Source organism: Dama dama, chromosome 22 (genome assembly GCF_033118175.1).
Source record: "Dama dama isolate Ldn47 chromosome 22, ASM3311817v1, whole genome shotgun sequence".
NCBI classification, from domain to species: Eukaryota; Metazoa; Chordata; class Mammalia; order Artiodactyla; family Cervidae; genus Dama; species Dama dama.
The window spans coordinates 44,592,303-44,613,098 of NC_083702.1; the positions used below are offsets into that span (position 1 = coordinate 44,592,303).

General features: G+C 46.1%; 1 protein-coding gene and 1 pseudogene across 1 annotated transcript; one reads left to right on the forward strand and one right to left on the reverse strand.

Annotated features, from left to right (window-relative positions):
• Window positions 1-1,087: 1,087 nt before the first annotated feature.
• On the reverse strand, window positions 1,088-18,839 carry LOC133043108 (apolipoprotein L3-like). The gene is made up of 4 exons (XM_061123972.1): window positions 18,821-18,839; window positions 18,403-18,561; window positions 5,078-5,198; window positions 1,088-2,415 (listed from the first exon to the last, which is right to left on the reverse strand). The coding sequence occupies exons 1-4, from the start codon at window positions 18,837-18,839 to the stop codon at window positions 1,527-1,529; spliced, it is 1,188 nt and encodes a 395-aa protein (XP_060979955.1). The 3' UTR covers window positions 1,088-1,526.
• LOC133044035 (zeta-crystallin-like) lies at window positions 5,484-10,891 on the forward strand (annotated as a pseudogene).
• Window positions 18,840-20,796: the final 1,957 nt, after the last annotated feature.

A 20,796-nucleotide genomic window follows, 5' to 3' on the forward strand; every position in this document is an offset into this window, starting at 1 on the left:
TGTTGCTGGGAATGTAAATTGGTGTGGCTGTTATGGAAAACAGTAAAGAAGTTCCTTAAAAACTAAAAATAGAGCTATCATGTGATCCAGCAACCCCACTTCAGGGCATATGTTTGGAAAAGAAAAAGTTCCAATTTGAAAAGATACATGCACCCCATGTTCATAGCAGTACTATTTACAATAGCCAAAACATGGAAGACAAAACATGACAGACAAACCTAAATGTCTGTCAAGAGATGAAGGGATAAAGATGATGTGGTACATACAAACAACGGAATATTACTCAGCCATAAAAAGCATGAAATAATGCCTTTTGTAGTAACATGAATGGATCTAGACTTAAGTGACCATGCTAAGTGAAGTAAGTCAGGGAGAAAAGACAAATATATAATATCACTTACATGGAGAATCTAAGAAATAGTCTAGGTGGTTCCCTGGTGGTTAGAATTTGCTGGTTTTGCTGCTATGGCCACATTTATCCCTCATCGGGGATCTGAGATCCGACAAACTGCTTGGCATGGCCAAAAAAAGAGAGTACAAATGAACTTATGAACAAACCAAAACAGACTCATAGTCATAGAAAACATAACTTGTTGTTACGAAAGAGAGAGAGGGAAAAAAAAAAAAAGAAAGAGAGAGAGGGGTAAACTAGAAGTATGGGATTAACAGATGCACACTACCATACATAAAACAGATTAAAAAAACAAGGACTTTACGTATAGCACAGGGAATAATATTCAGTATCTTATAATAATCTGTAATGAAAAAATTTAAAAGAATAGAGATATATATAGATTATGTATAACTGAATCACTTCGATGTACACCTGAACTAACAAAATATTGTAAATCAACTCTACTTCAATTAAAGAAACAAGCAGACAAAAGAAGTCACAGACTAATTAAGATAAAATGCTGGAATCAAAGGTGAGTGATTGGAGCAGTAGCGCTCGAGGCCACCGCCAGGAGGAGACTCTTCTTGCTGGGTCGTCAAACCCTGGGAAGGGCAATAGAGCAGCCCCTGAGCTTCTCCTGGATCCCAACAATCCTACCTCTCTATCTCCCACTTTCAACCCTTTTGTATTTCTGGTCTCTTGTTGCTAGATCCCATGCCTCTCCTTTTATTCTGCCCCCAGTGACTTCTTTAGTTCAAAGTAAGTGGTTTCTGATGGGAAGGGAGTTAGGGGGAGAATGGATACGTGTGTGTGTGTGGCTGATCCCTTCACTGTCCACCTCAAACTATCTCACCACTGTTAATCGCCTGTTCCTCAATACAAAACAAAAAGTTCATAGGATGAAAAAAATAGTTTTCTCCCTCGGCCCCCGCCCATTCCCTAGTCCCCCTTCCTCCCTTAATCCAGGCTCCTTCTCTCTCCCCATCTATCACCTACATTCACCCCTCCCCTCCCGTGCTCAGCTGCAGAAATGCCAGTTTCCTAACCCTCAGCTCCAACAATTTTGTCTCACTCTCCTTTTTTCCCTAACAAGGTGCCTCTGCACCTTGACCCTGAATGTGTCCCTGGACCCTCAGTGCTCTGGGGGTGGTGGAGTTGGGTCCTCTTGCAGATGCTTATAGATCTGGGTGAGCTCCTCCAACTTCCTCTCCAGCTCCCTGACCCGCTGCCGCAGGTTTTCAGCTGATGCTGTCTTTGCACCATCATGCAGGTGCATTGACTCCTTCACCAGGAAGCCCACATCCACCAGGAGGAAGACACCTGCAGTGGCCGCACCCACGATTCGGGCTCCTTTGGTAACTGCCGAAGCCGTGCCTTTCAAAGCTGTCTCTACTTGGTGGATGGCTGGGCCTGAGATTCTCCCAGGGCTCATGAGGATGTTTGCATTGGCTGCAGAGTCAGGGTTGACTTCACCTGTCTCCATGGCATGGATATTTCTTTCAAGGTGTTTTTCCACTTTTGCCAATTTCTTTGTTGTGACAATAATGTGGGGCTTGCTCTTGAGTACCTCTAGGAGCACCTTCCATTTCTTGACAGCAATTGACATCAATTGACTGGCTTTGTTTTCTGCTGATGACCTACTTACATGTTCCACGATGCTGGTGGACACAGCCGTCACAGCACTTGCTGCTCCCAGCCCTATCCCAGTGACTGAGAGTGCCATACTGGCCCCGGCTGTCACGGGTGCCAGAGCCAGGCCAAGGATGGTCAGGGCGCCAGATAAAACGCCGGTGCTGTGGGTCACCACATTGGAGATGGTACAGTCCCTGTGGACTTTGTCTACATTGTCTGCAAGCTCCCGGAGCTTGCTTATGAGCTCCACCAGCTGCTGCGTCACCCGAGGAAACTTCCTCAGAAACCTCCCTCTGTCCAGCTGCTCTTTTGGGAGCGTTTCCTGGTCCTTCCCAGCCAAGTCTGTTTTCAATTCATTCAGATATTCGTGTAGTGCATTCATGTCTTCCCTGTAACATGAGGGTCAAGGGCTTAGAAAGGCAGTTTGCTTGTCTGTAAAATAGGTTCAAAAATGTCTATTCTGCATAAATACAGAGATAGTACTATAAATCGATTAGAAGAGAAATTTACAAAAGTAAAATTTCCTCCTTCAACATTAAACACAGATTTTATACATTTTAGATGCCCCATAAACTTCTTCAATCCTCTAACAGATAAACAAAAGTCACCTTAGGATACTCGTAACTTAAAAGAGATATTGGATGGAATTCCCTGGTGGTCCAGAGGTTATGACTCTGCACTCCCACTGCCTCAGGTATGACTCAGTCCCTGGTCAGGGAACGAGGATCCCACAAGCCATGTGGCTCAGCCAAAGGAAAAAAAAAAAAAAAACAAAATGCATTTGGTAGAGATGTCTCAAGAGACAGGGCAAAACCAGTACTTCGAAAGAGTGGGTGAGTGGGAACTCCACAGAGAAACGAAGACAGGCGGTGTTAGAGCAGAAAACCTGCATTCAAGGGCCTCAGTGTGTGGTGAGGAGTCAACCTGATCTTGGCCCTTGGCTACAGGGAAGTGGTCCCTAAGCCCCTAGAATATTCTAGCTGATACGAGTGTTCTCATCTGCCTGGGCCTTTTGGCCACTGTTCAGGAGGACAAGGAGACATGTGATGGGGCCTCTGGAGGAGCTGGACTCTAGGACATTCGCCCGACCTCTGGGAGGGGCTGGAGACCACAAGTCAGGGTAATTTGTCTTTAGCCGGGCGAGTGTCCCCGGCAGGCAGTGTTCCCTGTGCCCTGCCACTCACCGAGCTCCAGAACAGTAACGCATCCTGGGGACAATGGACTCTTCGGGGGTGAAATCCGCCCAGACTCTGCCCTGTGGCTGATGGAAACCCACAGGCTTCCTGTAATACACTGGGATCATGATGGCTCTCAGTGAGTCCTGTCTGTTCTATAGGGAATTCTCAAACCTGAGCGGGGTTTTGGGGATCCCCTAAATTTGCCATTGGTTCAAATGAAAGCATAGTCCTGGGCACTGTGCCCTCACATTTTGCACATTGGCTGTCCCTATGACTTCGAATTTGTAAAAAAAAAAAAAAAAAAAAAGCCCAAAGTCAAAACTAGAAGGCCTTAACAGTCCTTTAGTCTGCCATCAGTTGTCTTCTACAGCTTGTGTCCTTGACCTTCCCAGCAGAAGGTCCCTGAGTCCATCCACTGCCCCAGCTGCCTGGAGATCAGGAGATGTGGTGCTGGTTCCTCTTGGACTCTCCAGCCCACCTCACTGACTCCTGACCCAGCACTCAGCACCACTGACTTTTCAGGTGTCACACGTTAATCTGTGACAGCTTCATGACCCTGCACCCCAAGGTCATGTGCAACTTTATGGAACCTCTAAAGGTTCAAGAGGCTTGAGGAAATACCTATCTGAATGGCTGAGCCTGAAGAGACCTGCATTTGTATAGCTGGTGGAGGAAGCATTTTCTTCTTTGGTGGGAATGCACGAGGCTCCTCAGAATTCCTCAAATGACACACAATCGCAGCCACTCATTGTGACCCTGGAGGGCTCACCGAGCCACATGGCCTTCCCACTGTCAGGGGAGCTCCATGTAGATCAGAAGAGGGTAGATGGAGTGAGAATCCAGGTCACAGGCAGGGTGTGCAGACACGGTCACCCAGGGCCCTCTAACCCAGCATGAGGGGATCCCATCAGGGAGGGAAGAAATGTCCCCCTCTGCCACTCAGGGGACCTCTGCTAGGGTCACAGCCTCTTCAGTTCTGTGTCCTTGGGGCCCACTCTCCTCACTCTAGTCCTGGTCCTGCTGCCCAAGCCTGCCTACTAGTCCTCCAACCTGGACCTTCTGCTCCACCCTGACCCCTGGGTCTGACCCTGGTCCGGGCCTCCCTGGACCTTTGGATGAGATGACTGCACTTGGTTCCCCACCTCTGACCCTGCAGTTCACTCAGGCCATCAGCATAGTCCACCAGATTGAATTACTATTCCCACTGGACATATGCAAATCGGAAACTCTAATACATAAGCCCAGAACCCAGGAGGTGGGCACGGCTAGATCCAGGATCCCATCAGCTCCACCCAGTTTCTCTCCAGTCTCTCTGCTTTGTGGGCCAGCAGGATCCTGCAGGGTTGGTACATTTCCTAAGATGGGGACTAGAAAGGCTTTATCTAGGGAGAAGCCCGAGTAATACACATGATGGCATCAGGATTTTCTGACTTGCCCCAAAGGAAATTCTGCTTGGTTCTCATCACCAGAAAGAAAACTCTTCCCAACAAGCTTTTTAAATGTTAATACTGATTGAATACCTACTCTCAGTAGGTATCAGTCATTATGGGAAGATCATTGCATGCAAGATCTCAGTATCCTCACAATAAAACTGAACAGATGATGAAGCCAAAGCAGAGAACAGCTCAGTAACTAGTCCAAGGTCACATAACCTGCCCCTTCCTTACAGGTTTCATCTTTTCTCAACCTGAGGTTGTTCAATGCCAGCAAATGACAAGGAGGAAACATTCCTCATGAGATACTGAGAAGGAACATCCTCGACCCCCACCACAGGGTCCTGCTTGGAGGAGGTGTGCCTGCTAGGAGAAACCTAGTCTGGTTCCGCGGGGTGTGGGTGACCTTCCTGACACACCGATCCACCTGTGGAGGTTACCTGGACAAACCAGCCTTCGCCTCAATTTTCCTCAGGAATTCAGTCAGCAGGAGAAGCAGTTCCTCCCTGCTCAGTATGTCCCAGAGACACTCAGCGACATCCTCAAAGAAGATCTCAATATCTAGATGAAAGGAAAGGGAATAAGGTTAGAAGAATTTGTGAAGAGAAAAAGTGAAAGTGTGAGTTGCTCAGGCCTGTTTGACTCTTTGTGACCCTGTGGGCTGTAGCTCGCCAGGCTCCTCTGTCCATGGGCTTCTCCAGGCAAGAATACTGAAGTGAGTAGCCATTCCCTTCTCCAGGGGATGTTCGCAACCTAGGGATAAAATCCAGATCTCCCACATTGCTGGTGGATTCTTTACTGTCTGAGTCACTGGGAAAGCACAGAAGATTTTGTGGTGGATCATAAATGGTATTGGGTAGCTTTTTTGTTTGTTTGTTTTTAACCCTGTGTGACCTGGGGGAGGGCTCACAGATTTTGACAGTCCACTCTAGAACAGGTATCTCACCATGGTGACAGAAGTTGAAGAGAGCTATTTGAGTTTTTTAATTTGGTGGACCCGTAGTGCTGAAGCTCCAGTTGGATGTTGCTGTACCAATTCTAGAAGACCACCAGGTTCTAACAAAGTCCAAGCATGTGGTGTAAACCCAGTGGACGTATATATTCTCTCTGGCACTCACAGTATAAAACCACTTCTACCTTTTACTCTTAGCTGAGATGTGGCTGGGATAGTAGAAGCTGCTGGAGAGAATGTATCTGCTTTCAAGAAAGGTGACATTCACTACCAGGACCATCTCTGGGGGCTACACTGAGTTTGCTCTGGAAACCCATCACATTGTTCACACGCTTCCCCAAAAAACTGGACTTTAAACAAGGAGCTGGCATCAGCATCTCATGTTTTACTGCTTATCGAGTCTGCTCCACAGTGCCCATGTGAAAGCTGGAGAAAGTGTCCTGGGGCTAGTGGAGGAGCTGGAAGAGCAGCAGGCCAAATGGTTAGAGCTTATGGCTTAAAGATTCTGGGCACAGCTACTACTGAGGAAGGACAAAAGACTGTTTGGCAAAATGGAGCTCACGAAGTGTTTAATCACAAAGAAGCTAATTATATTGATAAAACTAAGAAATCTGTTGGTGAAAAAAGAGTTGATGTGATTATTGAAATGTTTGCTAATGTCAAACTTAGTGAAGATTTAAATTTTTTTTCACATGAATGAGGAGGTCATTCATGCCCCAGAGGTGCTATTGAAATAAACCCACAGGATCCATGACAAAGGAATTTAGCATAAAAGGAGTAGCTCTCCCTTCATCCTCCAAGGACGAATTTCAGCAGTTTGCAGCAGCCCTCCAAGCTGGGATGAATTGGTTAGTTGAGACCAGTAATAGGTCCCCGGTATTCACTGGAGAAGGCGGCCCAGGCTCATGAAGATATCATTCACAGCAGTGGGGCTACAGGAAAAATGATTCTTCTCTTAAAATCATTAATCCTGCCATTGATTTCCTGTGTAATTAAAAGGGTTCTTACCTTAGTTTTATGTAGACTGCATTTGCTCTGCTTAGCCATCATTTGATTCAGTGAGTTTCTTCTATTTAAAAAAATATTTATCTTAGGATTCATAGGCATTGGAGTGCAGTATATTTTATAGCTGGGAATATTCTTTATGTCTTCTACCTCTCATGAAGGAATAATGGGAAATAGGATGTTAATGGTCACTTGGCATTGGAGGACATTACAGAAGTTCTTAACCAATGCTTATCATTAATTCCATACCTTTGACTGCTGCTACTGCTAAGTCACTTTAGTCGTGTCTGACTCTGTGTGACCCCATAGACGGCAGCCCACCAGGCTCCCCCGTCCCTGGGATTCTCCAGGCAAAACAGTGGAGTGGGTTGCCATTTCCTCTTCCAGCGCATGAAAGTGAAAAGTGAAAGTGAAGTTGCTCAGTCATGTCTGACTCTTAGTGACCTCATGGACTGCAGCCTACCAGGCTCCTGCGTTCATGGGATTTTCCAGGCAAGAGTACTGGAGTGGGGTGTCATTGCCTTCTCCGTACCTTTGACTAAAACATGCTAATTCAAAATAGGACTGCTTGATTCCCAAGCCTAGTTCTCTTTACAAAGGTTCTTTAGTCTCTGATTAACCCAGAACTATACTGGACTCTGACGATTCTCTGAACTAAATGAGACCCCTTTTCTAAACTAATCTCATCTACATCTACCAGTCTCTCAGAAGGGCAAGATAAACCATGTCCAGAGAAATCTGTTAGTTTTCCAATATTCCCCAATATTTTATGCTATTCACTAGGTTAATCACTGACTACCAAGGATCCATGTACTCTCTGAGGACATCAGCCTTATCTCTGGTATCATATGATACTAGGTGCATAGATGGGCTTCCCAGGAGGCACTAGTGGTACAGAATCTGCCTGCCAGTGCAGGAGATGTAGGAGATGTGGGTTTGATCCCTGGGTCAGGAAGGTCCCCTGGAGAAGGGCATGGCAACCCACTCCAGTATTCATGCCTGGAGAATCCCATGGACAGAGGAGCTTGGTGGGCTACATACAGTACATAGGGTTGCAAAGAGTCGTACATGATGAAGTGACTTAGCACATCAGGTGCATAGTTCCCAAATATATATGTATTAATTGATTCAACTTGTTTCTGACCACATGAAGGCTTTTAAGTCACAAATGGTTGTTCAAGCTCCTCCAAGTGCCACAGCCTTCTCCAACTATTGCTTGGGGCCTCCTGGATCAAAGATCCTCAATATGAGGGTAAGCAGAACATGCTGCTTCAACAATTTAGGGTCTGTGTCCCTGGCCAGCTCGAAGCAGTCTGAACAGAATTGCCACCCCTTTTCTCTAGTAGCCATATTCTCCTAACTGAAAAGGGGAGAAATAAAGGATGACAGTCAGGGAGGAAGGACAGGGCTCCCCAAGTGGCAGGAGGAAATAAACTGCTAGTGGCAGACTTTTTTCCCCTTATCTACATGAGATTAAAAGGTTCCTTGTAATCCTGTGTTGCCATAACGACACCTGGGGCCCCCTGAACTTAACTTTTTCTCAAACCTTGAGCTAACCAACGTGTATTTCTCATGGAAATATTTTTCTTAAGCTGTGTTAATGGAACTATTCATTTGCTTGGAAATCTGCCTTTCTTCAAGATTCATGTCAATTGTTTTATGGCCAGAGGTGAGTCCCCTTGTGCCATTCTATCTCAAAATGCATGTTGTGGGAGAGGAGCCTGGTGCAACACTCTCTGTCTGAGTCATTTCTTTTATCTGATTAGCAGATTGCTATCAGCTATATAACACCTTGCTAAAAACTAGGAAGGGGGCACTCTTTCTGTTCCCTTCAGAAGTCTATCTTAGAAGCTTTCTCTACCCCATTTACACTTTAATAAAACTCTACAACAAAAAAGCTGTGAGTGATCCAGCCTTGTCTCTGGCTCCGGATTGAAGTCTTCTCCTTGGAGGCCAAGGATACTGGATTCGCTCACAGCTCACGGAAGTAACCTTTCAGAATTGTATCTATGTGTGACAGGGATCATGTATTTTTATTTAAATTAATAAACAAAGTTTATGCCTTAAGAATGATCTGCTTTTGTTATCATAATATGATAACTACAACAAATTCTAGAGCAAAATTTTTTAAAAAATGCTCTTAGTATAAATTGTTAAAACTCATCTTCCTGAGGAGTGATCACCTGGGCACTGTTGGTAGAGTCACCTGGGTCATGGATGGACCTGCTTTTCCCGCCCTCACCCTCCAATTCACATGTTGAAGCTTTAACCCCCAGTGACTGTATTTGAAGGTTGGCCTTTAAAGAGACAATTGAGGTAAAATGTAGTCATAAGCATGAGGCCCTAATGCAATAGGATTGTTGCCTTTATTAGAAAAGAAGAGACCAGATTCTCTCTCTTCCTGCCCCCTCCTCTAGAGGAAAGGCCATGTGAGGACACAGTTAGAAGACAGTTAGGAATTGCAAGCCAGGTGGAGAGGGCCCACCAGAAACCACCACTACCTTGATAATCTTGGCCTTCCAAACCTCCAGAATCATGATCTAATCCTGGGATTTACATGTCTTCAGGAATCTACAATTGTAATTTTTAGAAAGAGAACGAGGGCTTTCTAGGTGGTACAGTGGTAAAGAATTGGTCTGCCAATGCAGGAGTCACAGGAGTTGTGGGTTTGATCCCTGGGTTGGGAAGATCCCCTGGAATAGGAGATGGCAACCCACTCCCAGTATTCTTGCCTGGAAAATCCCAAGAACAGAGGAGCCTGCCGGGCTACAGTCCATGAGGTCACACAGAATGGAACAGGACTGAACAGACAAGCAAATCCACATACACAAACAGAGAGAACACAGGGCCTGTGTGTTTGTGAGTTACTTCTAGCAGAGACTGGCAGCACCCTGCAAATGAATGCTTTCATATTTTGGCAGTGAAAAAAAAGAATATTCACATTAAATGGGATAAAGAATGTAATGAAAATAATTAACCTCAGATCAGTACAGGGCAAGATCACTGCTCAAATGAGTTACCAAAATCCCTGTATGATTTCAGGGATCTAGAGATTACGGAATTGAAGGTAAGACATAGGCAAGTAGCATATATATATATGTGGGGGGTGGTGCTGGGACTCAATGTAAGATGTGTTTCCTGGTACATGAACACACAGAGGCATTATTCTTATTTCACAGAAGAAAATGAGACAGACAGGAGAAGGGACAACCCAGGGCCAGTGAGCAGGAAGCTCAACGGTGGAAATCAAGCTCAAGTGTCAGACACTTCTAGGACATGACTTTGAATCCTCCTTATTTTAAGCTCCTGTGATTTCTTCATTCTGGGACATAAGGTTTTTTCCAACTAAGTTTTGGTGGTGAGTACGCTGCAGCTGGAGGAGAGCATGGAAACCCACTCCAATATCCTTCCCTAGAGAATCCCATGGACAGAGAGGCCTGGTGGGCTGCAGTCAATGGGGTCGCAAAGCGTCAACAGCGACTGCGCAGCTAAGCAGAGGCTGCAGCAACACACCGCAGCACACACAGAAGGAGCAGTCCAGTGCTGCAGGTGTGAACTTATAGAACATTGTAAACCAATGTGACCTAATTCTAAAAAAGGGTTTAGGACCACCCACCGCTGAGTAAGACTGCTATGTGAGAGGATCCTAATCAGAGACACTCAGGATGGGCAGGGGAGGGGATCAGCCAGGTGGAGGAGGGGTGGAGCCAGATGTGATCCTGTGAACAACTCGGTCACCCTTCCCCTCCAGGTGGGAGGTGGCAAACGTAGACTGGGGTTCAGTTAACTGTCTGCTGACTCTTGCAGAGCGGCTGGGTGAGCGGCAGGGTGAGAGCTAAAGGAATGGTGCCTGCGGTGATGCCCCAGAGTCTGGGAGCAGGAGGAGGCTGGGCCAGGGAGAAGGCAGGAGGAGCTCCAGGGACCCTGGGGGACCTCCTCTCACTGCCCCATTTGGTCCTGGGGACTCTCTCTGCTGTCCCCCTCCCCATGGGCTGTCCTGGCCTCACTTCTGAGTCACTTGCTAGAGGGCAGTGGGGGAGGAATTGAGCACCTAGCAAGTGGCTTCCCAAGGAGAGGACTGGGAAGAGGCTCTGTGGACACACCCCTGTTGGGGAACTCCACGTGGCCCCTCTGGGGAGCTCCAGTATGCTTTTCCATCCTCTTCTTGGTTCTTGATTCCTCTGTAGGTTAACTCTGCCTGGAGGAACCACCCTCAATTCTGGGTCACATGTAGGAACTGGCCAGCAAAGAGGCAGCTGCCTACCTAAGCGGTCTCCGAGGTTTTCTGAGCTCATGATGGCAGCAGCAGGGTCTCAGAGATCTCCCGTCAGCTCCTTGTTTCTGTCAGGCTGGTAGGTGTGACCTCACCCTTGGGGAAGAGAGAACAGAATGTGGACTCGATCACAAGTGAGCAGTGGCTTCAAGAAGCAGTGAGGGTTGAGGTCTCTGGTGAGTTCCCCTGGGACGGCCACCAGTGCCAGCGGGGACTTAACCCAGCGTGGTTCTCTGTCTCCTGCGATCTGTAGGTCACTAGTTAAGGAAAGTTACTTATCTCCATCCAACTTCCTCCAAGTCATAGTCCTGTTATCCTGTTGGGTTACAAGGAGAAGATAATGACAGAGGAGACAGCCATCTGTGAAGTTATAGGAGTAATAAAACCAGAGATGGACGAACAGATAGGAAGGAATACTCTAGAAATTACATGAGGTTGGAGCAACTCTGTTACTATCTGGTAATAGGTGATGTTGATCCAGTGTCTATGATGTGCAGGGTCCTGAAACTAATCTAACTTTAGGTCAGCCCAGTTTTTCACACTGGTGCCAGAGCCTGGACTTGAACCCAAGCCTTTCTGATCCAGATCCCAGGTTTGTGATGACTATGCTCTACTCCATTTAATATATGAAAATAATTACCTGAGGATATATGTTTATTGGTAAATGACTCTTCTCATTCTAAAATGATGTCTTGCCCCCAGGCTCGAGTCTGCCTTGACAAAGTTCCTAGTGGTACAAGCCCGACAGCCCAGGTCTTCCTTGCTTCTGCAAGAGCCTTTATCTCCCAAGGGCCTGGAGTTCCACCAGCTCCACCCCACTTCCTGTATCCCTGCCCTGCATGGCTGAGGACCCCGAATGGTGCCCTGTCCTCTCTGCTGTCCTCCCCTGACTGCTGGACTTTACGTTGTCTCTAATACCTTCTGGAAATAATAAAGAACATTCTCCTTCATCTCATTAGAACTGATTCAAATGAATTCTTTTTAATGGGTGAGTAATGGAGCCCATTATACAGAGTGAAGTAAGCCAGAAGAATAAAGAACATTACAGCATACTAACACATGTATATGGAATTTAGAAAGATGGTAATGATAACCTTGTACGCAAAACAGAAAAAGAGACACAGATGTACAGAACAGACTTTTGGACTCTGTGGGAGAAGGCGAGGGTGGGATGTTTCGAGAGAACAGCATCGAAACATGTATATTATCTATAGTGAAACAGATCACCAGCCCAGACTGGATGCATGAGACAAGTGCTCAGGCCTGGTGCACTGGGAAGACCCAGAGGGATTGGGTAGAGAGGGAGGTGGGATGGGGGATCAGGACGGGGAATACATGTAAATCCATGGCTGATTCATGTCAATGTATGACAAGACCCACTGTGGTAATGTAAAGTGATTAGCCTCCAACGAATAAAAATAAATGAAAAAAAAAAAAGAAGATTAAAAAAAAAAAGAACATTCTCCTTGTATTAAACTTCACTCACATTTGAGGCTCTTTCCTTAAGCTATTTCTAGAAGTAGAATTACTAAATTACAAGGCATCAATACCTAAAACATTTACATCTTGAGTCACACTGTTACGCAAAGAAACTGTCATAATTTATGTTTGCACTCCTAATATATGAGAGTGTCCATCCTTTCAGACTTTCCCATTCTCAGTGGTCTTTAAAAAAAAAAAGCTTTAGGTCTTTATATATAAAAAATTTATTTTGGTTCTGCATGTGATTATCTTGCCATGGGAGAAGAGGAAGGAAAGCAGATGTTGATTACATTTAACTACTGTTTTCAGGAGGCAAAAGAGCCTTTGTCAACTCCTCCTCCTGAGACCTGACTGAAATGATAGTCAACGTACGTACTGGTATAATAACAGCCGCGGATAAGAGTGACTTGTGTTTGTGGTCATCGCTCTGCATTGGTATTGGCTCTGAAACTTTACATATGATAACTTGTATGTTATTCCATTAACATTTGATATGTGTATATTGTATCCCCATCTACAGATAAGGAAGCTGAAGTACAGAAGTTTTATGATTTGGCCAAGGTCAGACGTCTTGCCCCTGGTAGACTGGATTCCTCCCCACTCACTGGGCTCAAGAACCATAGCCTCCCTCTTCTCCCTCTGCTGCTAATAAAAACAAGCATGGGGGCAACAGGAGACCAGAGTGTTCAACAAATGTTTGAAGACTCACTGGATGGAGAAGTGATAGCTGAATAAAGAGGAGTGCAGGAGAGGGAGAGAAACAGGGAGCGTGTTCACAGGAGAGAAGACTGGTCTGCTGGGCAGAGCCCCAGAGAGGGAGCAAGATGAGAGGGAGGCCGAGGGGAGAGCAGGGGACAAGCTCACCAACCCCACATCCCATCCCACATTCACAGCAGCCTTCACTCCTCACAGACTTTTAGAAGGTTACTTGATGTTGAGGTGCAAGGAAAAACAATAGGTGGTGTGTTTGTGTAATTATGGAGGAAGATAAAGGATACCCACAAGAGAGATAGACGTGGGATCCAGGAGTCAGGAACATCAAGCCAGCCAGAAGGGAATCCAAGGATTCCTGCTGGGCACACATCAGATTGAGAGAGAAACCAGTCCAGAATGGGATAAGAAGTCCAGAGTCTGTAGGGACAGGGGACTTGGTATCATATGAGGCACAGTTGGAAAGAAATGGAGGAAATGTTGAAGATAAATAGTGCAAGAGTGAAAATGAAGCCAATTAGAAACATCAGGAAAAACTAAAGCTCTGCCCAGAAGAATGTGCAGCTTTTTGGTACAAGTTAGCTCTAAAAAAGTGTATTAAAATATGTAAACTCTCTTGTTTGATTTTTTAAAGGAAATCTAAGGTAAATTAATGTATGTCCAAGTCCTGGTTTTCCCATTTTGATTATTTTGTATGCTGTTTTAAAACTAAAGTATTGTTGATATATATAATATTTAACAATTCAGTTAATCAATATAAAAACTAAAATACATTTCTAGAACTTGGGACCTGAAGCTCTGAAGGGAAGAGTTGTTTACAAAGCCAGGAGTAATGACATTGTAGCTCCAGTTGAGAGTATAACAAATAAATGTGTAAATAAAGTGTTTAGAAGTGCAAAGCTCCCTAATAGAGGATATAAAACTAGAGAAATAATGATATAAGCAGAAGATGGGGAAGGGTATAGAAAAGAATAAAAATAAATGAAATCCTTATTTTTCTTAGTAAGAAACAAATAAATAATATACAAATTTTTAAATCAAGAAAATTAAAAATGTAATACCTAATACTTATTAGCTGTTGTGGTTGATGACACCCCACTATGCACCAGGCACCTTTCCAATTGCTTGGTATGAATTCACTTACTTTTTGTTCTCACAATAATCCTATAAGAAAGGAAACCGAAGCCTAGAGAGGTTAAGTAAATTACTCAGAGCACACAGCTAGTGCTAGAGTCAGAATCCAAGCCCAGATTCCTGTGTCCTGAGCATGTTTTCACACGATCCACCTCCCAATGTAGTAATATCATTTGTGTGTGTGTTAATCACTCAATGGGTCTGACTCTCTGTGACCCCATGGACTGTAGCCCACCCGGTTCCTCTGTTTATGGAATTCTAGGCAAGAATACTGGAGTGTGTTTCCATTTCCTTCTCCAAATATAAGTTAAAGACATTGATTAACTATCTAAAGAAATAGCTGGATTTAGAAAAGGCAGACGAACCAGAGATCACATTGCCAACACATGTTGGATCATTGAAAAAGCAAGGAGTTCCAGAAAAACCTCTACTTCTGCTGTATTGACTATGCCAAAGCCGTTGACTGTGTGGATCACAACAAACTGTGAAAAATTCTTAAAAGATGGGAATACCAGACCACCTGACCTGCCTCCTGAGAAATCTGTATGCAGGTCAGGAAGCAACAGTTAGAACTGGACATGGAACAATAGACTGAGCTCCAAAGAATTGATGCTTTTGAATTGTGGTGTTGGTAAAGACTCTTGAGAGTCCCCTGGGCTGCAAGGATATCCAATCAGTCCACCCTAAAGGAAGTCAGTCCTGAATATTCATTGGAAGGACTGATGTTGAAGCTGAAACTCCAATCCTTTGGCCACCTGATGAGAAGAACTGACTCCTTGGAAAAGACCCTGTTGCTGGGAATATTGAAGGCAGGAGGAGAAGGAGACAACAGAGGATGAGATGGTTCGATGGCATCACCGACTCGATGGACATGAGTTTGAGTAAACTCTGGGAGTTGGTGGTGGACAGGAAGACCTGGCATGCTGCAGTCCATGGGGTTGCAAAGAGTTGGACATGACTGAGTGACTGAACGGAACTGAAAGAAGTAGCTTTTCATTGGGAAGGAATGAGTAGAGCCCTCTGTACAAATTGATGTTTTTTTAACAATATGCACTTAGGATTTTGATTGTTTAACTCTAAGACTGCTACTAGTGAAGTTGCTCAGTGGTGTCCAACTCTTTGCGATCCCATGGACTATAACCTACCAACTTCCTCCATCCATGGAATTTTCCAGCCAAGAGTACTGGAGTGGGTTGCCATTTCCTTCTCCAGGGGATCTTCCCAATCCAGGGATTGAACCCAGGTCTCCCACATTGCAGATAGATGCTTTACCATCTGAGCCACCAGGGAAGCCCTAAGACAGCAGAAGTCACTTTATAGTATTCAGTAACCCACAAGAATGGGGTGGTTTCTAGCACCACCACTTTAAGGATGATGGAAGCAGTTGAATTAAGTGCCAACAAGAAATAGGTGTGACTCTTGCTGTGACACCTGTCAGTGCAGGAGGCGTGTTCGTGTTGATGAAACCAAGTTCTCTAGAAAAGTAGGCATGAAAACAGGGTCAAACCAGAATAATGAGAGTGAACTGTGATCTTCAACAGATATTGTCCAGCAGCATCTTGTCCACCCACATGTGCACCCATGGGCTTCTGTCCATCAAAGGAAGGAAGACCCCTTGCAAGAGAGGCATTCACAGGCCAGCATCTCTGTTCCTGCAAAGGCGAGGATGCTCTTGAAGATGTTCAGAGAAGTCAGAAGGGCACCCACATATAAAAGTAATAATAATAATAGTATAATAATAATAATAGTAATAATAATAATAATGAAAGGTAATGGTACTATAAATATATTTCATTGGGCCTTTTTGAGTCTGTGAAAGGCCATGTGTTCATAATAATAATCAAATGAGAGGACTTTAGATAAAGTATGATCAAAAAGGGAGACATAAAGTTGAAAAACTGCACTAGTGGTAATGCAGGAGATGAAAAATGCAAGAGATGTGGATTCAGTCCCTGAGCTGGGAAGATCCCCGGGAGAAGGAAATGGCAACCCACTCAAGTATTCTTGCCTAGGAAATCCCATGGAGAGGAGCCTGGTGGGCTACAGTTCATGGGGCTACAAAGAGTTGGATAGGGCTGAGCTGGTCTCTTTCTTTTCTTTTCATAGTGTAAAAAAGAGTAAGTATAACAGGAAATATTTTGTTGTGAAATAAATTTAATAAGAAGAGCTGTCTCGAAGTCTGTGGGGATATTCCCTTCTGTTTATTTACATGAATGTTTATAAAGGATTGAGAAAGAAAGAATCCCTGACATCCAAAAGCTGGCCTGGTATCACCACAGGGTGATGTTCTTTTCCTCTTGGATGTAAAGGCTCTCACAGAACTCCAGCCTCACACAGGGCCGCCTCAAGAGCAGGAGCGAAGGAGACAGCAGACACGCATCATTCACCCTCACCAAGGAAACACCCCTCCCTTGGCTGAAGGGCACGACTGCTCCTTCTCTACCAATTGCACCTTTATCCTCGCTCTGGTCCCCAACTCCATAGATGGAGTTACTGAGACCCACCCTGGTAGAACTGTCCCCTGTTCTCGGCAGTTACTGAGACTCACACTGGTAGAACTGACCCCTGTTCTCGGCAGCACCCAGTCTAGAGTTGCCCCATGTCTTTAGAGCCTCCCCCAAATCCCCTCCCCTACGCCCCATCCTAGGATCTATCTTTCTATCACCTTCTCTCTGTGATGCCCAGGGTTGTCCCTAAGGAAGAGTAACCATCAGCTTGTCCACTAGCCAGTGTGCCTGGTGGCAGAGGCTAGAGGCACCGACCTTGTGGATGGGAGAGTATTCACAGAGGTAGGCCTGCCTCCAAGCAGGTGGGAGAAGAGAACTGGCTACTCCCCTGCCTCCTTCTTTGCCTAAAAGCTGCAGGACCCCAGAAAGCAGGGCAGCCAATTGAAATCATGAAACATGAGAAGGAAAATTCAAGCCAGAAAGAAGAGGAGAGCTCCAGCAGAAGGTCCAGTTCCTGGATGAGGCCAAAGAATTGTAAATGCATCATGACCCTTGACTTATCCTTCTGTCCTTCCCTCCCATTCTTGTCCTGGTCCTGACCCCTGTCTTGGGCCTCAGCTGGGTGTGGATGTTGGACGGTGCTCCCTTCTGCTGGATTTCTATTGCGGGCGTCTTCCTCTGTTAGCCTCCAGGTCACTTCCTGGAAAGGCTGTTTCTGGGAAAATTGAGGACTGTGGGGAAGCCTGTCCCTGCCCAACCACATGGCCAGACAGAGAGCCCTCCTCTCCCCATGGGCAGACAGAGATTCTACCAAACATCCCCCTGCACGTGGTACAGCACATACTCTATGGGCAGGGATAGGAGGGGTAAAGGCAGGGTCAGATTCAGAGTCCTTAGCCCATCACCAGGCCCTCCTGATGCTCCTCCTCCTGTCTTCCTCACCCTCCTGACCCCACAGGGCCTGGTCCAGGGGCCTGGAGGACTCCCAGCTCCCTGGACTCTGATTCCCCCCAGCCTCCAGGCCTTCATTCAGGTTACTCCTCCCCCTGCAATGCCTTCCCCACCTGCCTCACCAGGTGAAATGTTACCTGTAATTAGAGTTCCCACTCCAAAGCCTCCTCCCCCTGCTGCCTCTCCCAGTTCCTCTCCAGGCCCCCCTGGAATCTTGCACTTTCCTTGTTGCGGGTCTGTTTGTGTGGAGTTTCTTCAGCTCCCAGCACTGGGCAGCTGCCCTGTCTCTTCTCTGCTAGTCCTCCTGCTCCAGGGCCTCAGGGGCTCCCTCCACCCTCCCGGGCACAGACTGGCTAGAATACGAGGTGTGGGACCCATTAGTGGGACATGAAGCAACCAGTTTCGTAAAAACACAGCACCACACTTTTACCTGCGGTGGAGTGCTTCCATTTGTTTTCCTTGTCTGTCTTGATAAAAGTTCTTTATAAATAGTGTTATCACATTTCGGAGCATTTCCATTTATAGTCATCCTGCACTTTCCAGAAGATCACCCTCTACCAGTAAACTGTGATGTGAGACCTACGTCATCTATGCTCTATGTCATCTTGGTTTAGGAAAGCTTTTGTAGGAACAAACACACAGCTGCCTCCACATCCAGGCTCTGCTGCTGCCTAACCTGTGCCTCGGGCCATGACCTCACGTCCCTGAGCTTCCATTTCCCTTTTTCTTTAAAGTAGTGAAAATTATCCCCTTCTCAGACAGTCGTCCTGAGAATGGGGAGATGGGCAGGGCTCCTACGCCCCTGCTTACCCAGGAGTCTTCCTCTGCCCAAGTGTGAACAAGATCCAGTTGTCCTCAGCTCTGCAGATGCAGCTGTCTTCTGTGTGTCTCTGCAATAATCACACACTTTCAGGCCCCAGATATACCCAGAGAAATGAAAGGAAAAGTGAAAACTTCTTCTCTGAGTTGCTCAAGTTAACAACACCCTGCCCACCCTGGCCCCACCCTGGGCTATTCTCACCTCCTGCTGACCCCTTAGAGAAACAACCCCAGCCCTACATTCCACGACCTTCTTGACACAGTCTTCCCCGCCTCATCTCCTTGAAGGAGAACTGTCACCCACACATTGTAAGTCCCTTGGTGAACCACTCCCCACTCCATCGCCATCTTCCCACCCGCTCAGTCCTCTCCACCCTCACGCTGTCGCCAGCCTGCCTGCCTTATTCACCTTTGTTCCACCAGCACATGGTCATACTGCTGCTGCAGAGGGCTATGCCCATGTGGCTTCTAGGATTTGCTCATGCAGATCCTACTGCCAGGGACGCCTGCTGCAACCAACCTGGTGAAATCATACTCGCCCTGTAGAGCCAAAACCTCACATCACCCCCTCTGAGAAGCCCTCCAGGGCCTCCCCTGCAGAGTCCACTCTCCCCTGCTGTGCTCCCATGGTACCTGCAAGAAGGGCCTAAAGCCACCCCTCTGCCACTCTGTCCATGCCCACCCCCACCCTTTGATCAAGTCCCTCTGGACTTGGCCCTGCTGACAGGGACAGAACTAGTGCCTTCCAGTCCCAGCAACTCACCTGAGGAGGCTCAGCCTTGGTGGTCAAAGCCATTTGGATGGATGCCAAGTTCCTAGGAAGGGCTGAGAGCATGCTGCTTTTTTCTCCCCTGGCTTATTTCTATTTGACACAGTTCTTTTTTCTCCAAGTGGAGCACTTTGAGAGGAAGGCTAGTGACCTGGCAACCTAGAAAAGTCTACAACAGAAAACCAGTCTTAATTTCTGTTTGGCTCCTAAGCAAAGAGCCACGGTGTATGGAGGGCTGAGAATGTGCAGACTCTGTGCAGGCACCATCCACACCATTCCTGTCCATACTCTCACATCATATCAAAACAGTTTCAGCTCCATTTTTCAGATTAAGAAACAGAAGAACAGGACCCACAGCCTGAGAGTCATGCAGCTGGACTGCCGGTGGACTTTCCTTTTTAGCCCCAAGCAGTACGGGCAGCAATGGGCCTAGACCCCTCATGGAGACCCACCTGCCTGACATCAGGGCTGCTTCACCCCAGATAATGCCCTGGTCATCATGGTCACCTCCTCTCAGCTTTTGAGGGAGGACCAGAGGAGTGATGGGTGGTATCCCATGATGACCACACACTAGATTTTGATGTTACAATCACCCTGGAAATTAGGCCAGCAATCTGATCTCATTTTGCTGATAAACAACCAAGGGGAGGGGCAAGGTGTGGTAGAAGCCCATGGTAGAAGCCACAATTCAAGCCAAGATTGTCATTTGCCTATTGTAAATGCCACTCTGTGTTTAAAGTACTTTTTGTTTTCAACTATTTTTTTCCAGTAAACTCCCTCCTACTGATACTTCTCTCTTCCACTAGCATGAGTTTATCTGGACAGTCAAGCAAAACCACCATGAGATGCAGAACTCAGCTAATTCATATGTGTGGGAACCATGTTTTACTGCTTTCTCCGAAACATCTCCTGGAACTTAATCTTACTCATTCTCTCTTCTTTGCTTGCTCTTTCTCCCTGCCTTAAGTTAGATGTTCTGGTGGACACATCAGCATTAGTTAGATGCTGTTCTGCACACAGAACAAACCCCCTTATCTTCAAAGTCCTTTCCTTATGACTCTAATGTAATTACCTCTGGACCTCCAAGAGGAGGTTTCCTTAATCTTAGAATTCTGGTCTCTTCCTTGCCTTACTGCTCTTACTTAATAATTACAAGATAAGTTATCAATAAATATGCACACTGCATTATCCCAGAGAGTATCTCTTCTGCGAGACACTCTCATAATCTCATGTGTTTGTGAGAATTATTCAGTGCGCTGTTGCCACAACTGGCGCCTGATCAGGGGCCACACCCATGCAAGGAAAAAGGATGTCTGCTGATCCAGGTAGGGACTTTGGCCTCTGAGGCTAGAGATGGAACAAAGTCGTTAGACACGCAGTACTTTTGCTTTCTGCTTTGGGTAATTCTCTTTCTTCTGTTTCTTCTCAACAGCTTTCACATTATCATCAGCTTTCCTTTCTGCTTGCTGCCGCTGGTTGTAAGGTTTCTGTTTCACTCTTAACTAAACCCCTTATGGTGATTTATACTCGTTGTCCTTGGTATCCACAAGAAGATTCTTTGAAAGTGTCTCATTGGGAATGAGTAGGTCATTGGTTGAGAAAGTTGTGAATGCACA